Source organism: Notothenia coriiceps, unplaced genomic scaffold, assembly GCF_000735185.1.
Source record: "Notothenia coriiceps isolate Sejong01 unplaced genomic scaffold, NC01 NC01_scaffold00022674, whole genome shotgun sequence".
Classification (NCBI taxonomy): domain Eukaryota; kingdom Metazoa; phylum Chordata; class Actinopteri; order Perciformes; family Nototheniidae; genus Notothenia; species Notothenia coriiceps.
Window position 1 is genome coordinate 1 of NW_011355375.1, and position 6,649 is coordinate 6,649.

General features: G+C 41.3%; 1 protein-coding gene across 1 annotated transcript; it reads right to left on the bottom strand.

Annotated features, from left to right (window-relative positions):
- Positions 1–6: 6 nt before the first annotated feature.
- Positions 7–5,770, bottom strand: LOC104954048 (uncharacterized). The gene is made up of 4 exons (XM_010781102.1): positions 5,750–5,770; positions 5,282–5,654; positions 5,082–5,188; positions 7–4,340 (listed from the first exon to the last, which is right to left on the bottom strand). The coding sequence occupies exons 1-4, from the start codon at positions 5,768–5,770 to the stop codon at positions 4,137–4,139; spliced, it is 705 nt and encodes a 234-aa protein (XP_010779404.1). The 3' UTR covers positions 7–4,136.
- Positions 5,771–6,649: the final 879 nt, after the last annotated feature.

Consider the following 6,649-nt stretch of genomic DNA (forward strand, 5'->3'; position numbering starts at 1 on the left):
GGGGGGGGGATATTTGAAGAGTCTAATCAAGTGGGAAAGATTGTGCAGTCAAAGGTTCTCCAGTTTACTGAGCCAACTTCCTGTGTGTACCCTGGGGCGCCTCCTCTCTATGTTGTCCCATAAACACACACATCCTTTAGTGTCGATGGGCCTCACTCACACTGGTGCTTTATGTTTAACTCTGGGAGCACTCAGTTACACTTAGAACCACCTCAACTGATTACAGCCTTCCATTTCTATGCAAAGACAAGGAGGTGTTCGTTCACAGCCACCCCCCCCCCAAATCTGCCAATCTTCACTTATCTCTCAACCTTTATTACTACCAGGCAGCTTCCCTTGAACCCCACCCCCCTGGATACAATGTAGACAGAGCTTGTAGTTGACACTAAAAAAAACGCTGCTGGCACTAGAGGTTGGCAAGTATAGTCGCTTCTTCAGTCTTGTGCCAACTGATCTGCAAATATCTACTTCCACCTTGCCATTACCTAATTTATCTTAAGAGCAAGGAGCGTACACCACGAGCTCCAGCTGTAGGAGGCTTGAGGGGTAGGGGGGAGATAAATAGTGCTTGTATTTCAGAAATGTAGAGGAGAACCAGGCTGCAAGAGGGAGGGGAGGGTCCTGTATGTGTCTGTGCACTGTTTATGGGTCACATCGGGTACATCTCTTTTTTTAAAACCAAAAACATATTTTTCTTTATCATCAAGGTTTTTGTTGCAAAAACTACAAAAAAAAGTCTTTCAGCAGTGCACTCCGAGGCTGAGGCCCGTTTCTGTTGCTCTGCGAGCTGCCGCCTTCTCGCCCCGCCCGACCCCCTCTCCGGGCCTCGTGCGGGGAAAGCTGTATCCAGGTGGTTCGTTTTGGACCCCCAATCCTGAAGGTCGTGCCAGCAAATAAACAACAGGTCGTCTCTGCTCATCCGGCTCTGGGGACCTCACGTTTTGGCAGAAATAGGGTCACACCTCAAGTTTGGTACCAAGTCTTAAAACGTACGGGATTTTGCCCTCTTCCAGAGTCGCGTTAGACTCGCATCATTCAAGAAAACAATCACTATTGCCTGTGTTTGTTTGTTCCATAAACCTGCATTTATTCCACACTGGACTTGAATCGAGCAACTGGCATCGGGAGTGGGAAAGAGTGGGAGGGCGGGTCATTGGGAAGGAGGTCCAGTCTCAGATGTGCCCTGGATTTCTTTTGGGCGCAGCACCAGCACTGAGAGCCCCTCCCACCCCCCTCGCCTGCATTCTTATCTACCGTTCTAGTGTTGAAAATCAGATGCGCTCCCTTTTTTAAAGTCACAGGGACTCGAAGGCAACTGGAGCTTAAGCAAAATCTGCTTCTCAATCATTGATAAGACAAGGCTCTGGGACAGGGGCCCCAAAAAGAGTTGAGTTAGCAAATCACTCTTTTAGAAACAAACCAAGGCCTGAGTTGAATATGCACATGCTAGTCCGTATACAGAATACAACCATGAGTACATAATGGGTGTATGTGTGTGTATGGCTAGATCTCTCGGTTTTCCATTTGGCCTAAGCCCCCAACCCCGCCCTGGCTTTTGGCTCTATGTATCCTCCTCAACATTATATTTCCCAGAAGACAAGATCATAAACATATCAGAGTAATACAAAATAATGAAAACGAATACTTGAATCAAAAGAAGCGCCAATAATGTAATGTGAACACTTTTTGTAGTGATTTTTTGTCTCATTCATACACTTCAGAGATTTTTGATAGCATCGGTTCAGAGTGAATTCAATTTGAAATGCGAGTGTTGTTTAAAACAAAGATGGATATAAAGGCAAATTCACGTCTGTCGTATTTGAGTGTTTGCACAAGGCTGCTTGTATTGTATGTTGAATGAATGTTTAGCGTGTGAGGTGAAAATATGTGAGAGCTCGTGATTACAGCGGAGGAATTTCCGCCTCGTGTTTCTTTTCAATTCAGTATACTTTTGTTGTTTTGTTTTTTTTGCTTGTCAAAAAATATATTCTGATGTTAATTGTTACTAGCCTCTAGCGTTGCACTGAGTGTCGGCCTCACCCCTCATCCAGCTAAACGAACAACATGATACAAGTACTGAGGGGAGACGGGGACAGTTCATGTGTAAATGTTTACTCAAGGACTAAAATAAGTGTGTTTTTAAAAATGTAATGTTTATCTACCTTAGTGGCTTTCATTGTGGAATAATCCAAGAAAGTATGGATCATAATTGAGTATTGCACCATTTTTTTTTTTGGACTTTAAACCTAAAAAAAGAAACAAGTAAAGAAAAAAAAATCACATGTATAAAAAATGCAGCAAAAAAAGTATTTTGCAGACCTGTGGCCATAGATTGGGGTAGAAGGACTTCAGCTCTCCCAAATCTGAGCAAGGGAGAGAGTGAAGGAGCGACATCAGACTGAGCCTTGGCTTCTAGGGCTCACTTCAGAGGTGCCTACCTTTTTGGTTTGTTAGCTTTCGTTCTGTTATCACTTATGTTCACTCATGTTGTCATTTTTTTTCTCTCCTGCAAGGCCACTGACGGTTTACAAACACTTTGTTTTTTTCTGGAGTTAAAAAAAAAAAAAAAAAAAAAAAATCGCAACGCAAAGGAATGAAACCATGGGAATGTTGGAGAAAGAAAAAAAAAAGGACAAATGCTTCCAATTTTTAGAAAAGTGCAACACCTCAAAGAATGAAGATTTGTTGTGATACTTTCAGAACTCTGGGATCGAACAGTGTTGTCTCGTTCTGTTTCACCTTCTCTGTGTTAATGTTGATTTCATCTGAAGCCTGTATGTTTTATGTTGATTATATATATTTTTCCTTTTTATATAAGAAAAACGAAAAGAAAAAAAGACATAATTGCTCACTATCTTGCACACACACGGAAAAGTGGATCTTGTCTCAGGAAGGCCAGGGTTCCAGAGTACCAACTCCATGCCATTTTAATGTACATTTTTATGATGAAAAGAATAAAATAAAATAAAAAAGGATGATTTAAAAGAAACAATTCTAAGCACTGAAAGTTATGGATTTCAGAAGAAGAGAAAATACCTTTTGTTTCTAAATCCGTAGCAGTTACATAATAACCAAATAATGGACTTTAAATGAAAATGGAGTGCTTTATATATAAATCTATATATTAAAATTGCTTTACATTTAAAAAGAAAAAAGGTCAATGATTTTGATTGTTAAAAAAAAGAAGGAGAGACCGTGAATAACATGCAAAATGCTGTATGTTTGAATCTTTATTGTGTTTTCTTAATGAGGTCCCGTCCTGACTGAATCAGGAACATTGTGCATTACTCTTTCTCATTCTCCCACAGCGGGTATTATTAATAGATAAATCAGACTTTTGTGGAACATTTTTCACATTTTGGAGGATGTTTGTAAAACATGAGCTGGTTGTTAAGGATCATGAAACTATGCACAAGTGTTTGTGGGGGAGGGGGGGGGGTGGAAGATGGGGATTTTATGGCCTAGTGGCTGATCTATTGCAGGGGTTTTTGGGATCCAATGTGTTTGTATTTGTCTTTTAAGGGGGTGGAGGGGGGGTGGAGAGGTGACTCGTGTATAGCCCTCCACCTCCAGCTTCCTTCCCCTGATTCAGATTGACCTAGCGCTACATCGCCATGCTGTGTATTCCTAAAACCAATGAGCGTCTCACTCTTTAGCACTGTGGGATTCTAGCCTGTCACCCTCAAGGGGTTTTCTCAGTTTTAAAGGTTTTTGTTTTTTAGGGTGGGGTGGGGGATATGGGATTAGGGCTGCTTTATTTTCTTTCTTCATGTTTTTTTTTGCCTTTTGAAATATTAAGTAAAAATGTCTGTACTGAGATTTAATGAAAAGTCAGTGGCTTGTAATGTTTTTTTTTTTCTCTCTGTATATCTCTTTCTCCTCATAGAATGTGATTGTTAAATGACATGCACCGAGACAAATGTTTTCATGAACTATGGAGCTTCTTTCAAATATTAATAAAATAGCATTTTTTTCTTGGCTGTTAAAAACGTCCTATTTGTCGTTTGTCGCTGTTCCACCAAACTGAGACTTTTCTTACTTCCTGGATGAGAAGAAGCCTCTCACTCTCATATCAAAGGCAGTACAGAGCTGATGTCACTTCCTGTGAATCGTTGCTGCACCATGAGTTCCAGAAGTCACGCTCTGAGGACGAGCTGTCTGGGACATGCGTAGTAGTTGTCCTGTGGTTGTCGGAGGTTTGGGTTTGCGTACACAGGGTAGTCTGCTTCCTCCCGCTGTGAGGGCGTCTCTAAGTTATTTTCAGCGCTCTGCTGCTTCCTGGTCATTTCCTCATAGATAGGAACCGGAGGTTGTGGTCTGTGATGATACCTCGCCTTCACCTACAACACATAACATTATTCTTTACTATTAGACATTAATTAATCTTCACGTCATAATTTAGTCTTTGTAGTGAGTTATTATGCTGAAGGCCTTAAGTTGAAAATGGTTGTCTTGATAAAATTGTCAAAATCTGAAAATTGGAGAGAAAAAAAACCTATGGGCAGGATGTAACAATTAAATCCAACTGTGTCTCACGTCATGATTAGCGGTACTTGGATGGGGATTGGAGACCCCTGTTCTAAGCTATACAGTACATTAGACAGCAACGCATAAATAACATGATATAGGGAGTGGACAAATTAAAAATGAACACTCTTATTGCAAAGAAATCTCTGATAAGGTAAAGCCTATATTGTTTTTAATACAACCTGTAGATGTGTTGATTAACCATGATGGTATTTGTGAGGCTGTAGTTTGTTACCAAGTTCCCATGCAGTATATGTATGTCAGTAAGTAATAGAGTAATTATAAGATATATACTTTTTTACATAAATTGCCTTGAAAACTGTAAATGTTTTTCTCTATTAAAGCTTGAGACATTGCTATTGAGCTTAATATGACTCCTTCTGTTTTAGTAGTTTTGATTTGTTCCTGTATTAAAAGCTAATGCGTCCATTTGCACATTTGTTGGACATTAGGAGGGAGATGACACAGGAGCATTGTAGCTTCACAACAAAACCTCATACATTTTCAAGTGTAATCAGTATCCTGCTCAGTGAAGCTGAACTGTAAATACTCACACATTTGTCTACGGCCAGCCAGCTGATTGTGAGCAGAAGAAGCCCCGCTACTGTGAAGATGGTGAAGACCAGAGGAGGGTAGCTGGGAGAGCACTGGCATGACCTTCCTGCATCACAAACACACCAAAACACATTAATATCTGCACGGAAGGATTTAGATGAACTGCAAGAGTGTCACGTGAGATGTTTGATGCACATACCTGTCCCTTCAACCAACAAGAAAACATGATGGGCGCTGAGGAGGATCTGATCCAACCTGCTGTCCTCAGTGTAGCTCAGCTCCCACATGTAGAGCCCAGTGTCGCTGCGCTGTAACTGGGACACGGTCACATTAACCTGCGGGGACTCCAGACCTCCATGGAGCTGCACACGCCCCCTGTGCCCCGGGGAGACCCTGAGCTCCCCCCCAACAGCCAGGGACAGCAGGGTGGTCTGGCTGTGGGCGCTGCGGTGGTAAAGGTGGAGGCCCGTCAGGCGGCCGGCCCCCGGCTGGGGGGAGCAGGAGAGCTCCAGAGACTGGCTCTCCATCAGCTGCTGGAGGATCAACTCTGCAGAGGCTGGGGAGAGCAATAACTGTTAGAATACACATGCAGGTTATAAGTAGTCATTATAGAAGCTGTAATGAATGTTGGTCAGGTCATCACTTTGACAACTGTTGGATGTATTACCATGGTGTTTTTGTATGTCATGGTCCCCAGAGGATTAATCATACAGAATTTGGTGACCTTTTACTTCTCATACAGTGCCATGATGAGAGATCATTTTGAGTGATTTCTAAAAAACGATTGGATGTGTTGCCATAAAATTTGGCATAGTCATTTTCCCCTTATGAGAACGTGTTATCATTTTGGTCATTACCCTGTAAAGCCGGCAGAGACAAACCCAGAAACTACACAATAACAGTCACGTAAATATCTTTGATTAGTGCAAGACTGTCCATAGCAGCGTAAAAAAGTGTCTATCTCACCCTCCCTGACCAAACTTCAGTGTAATACTTATAGCTTAATACTAGCAACACGATTATTTTAATGATTGTTTAGTAAGGAATGTGTATACAACATAAACATTAAAGAAACAAGGATGTTTAGTCTTCACTGTTAATACCTAACATGGCTCTAAACAAAGCCACACAACTGGTCTGATTGAACATCCCCGTAAATAAAAACAGATTACACTGTATGAACATTACATGTTGATGTCAGCTGTCAGGATAGACACATATCAGTTTTTGAAAGAGGAAAATAAAATGTGAATTTCTCCTACCTTCAAAAAGCTGAATGAAAATAAGAATGCATGCCAAGCTCGTCTTCATGGCCTTTTCAGTTATGAACTCACTAATAAATACTAAAGCTGACTCACATTGCACTCCTCCTCTTTCCTTCAGTCTTTGTGAGGTTTTGTGGACAGCCTCACTTTATTTATTGTTCTTCACCTCTGAGCAGGAAGGGGAAATCAAAGCAAGAACAGCCGTTGAAACGTTGCAGTTGGTTTTGCACACACTGATGTTTAACTTAATTTCTGAACTGAATCAGACTCATCCACTGGATTAACACCACTAATGTGTAACA

Bases quoted from the DNA above. Each gene is read 5' to 3' on its own strand.
- LOC104954048 (XM_010781102.1), bottom strand. From the start codon at position 5,770: ATGACATACAAAAACACCATG. The intron at 5,655-5,749 runs GTAATACATCCA...GTATTCTAACAG, and splicing joins TGACATACAAAAACACCATG to TTATTGCTCTCCCCAGCCTC. The intron at 4,341-5,081 runs GTGAGTATTTAC...TATGTGTTGTAG, and splicing joins GGCTGGCCGTAGACAAATGT to GTGAAGGCGAGGTATCATCA.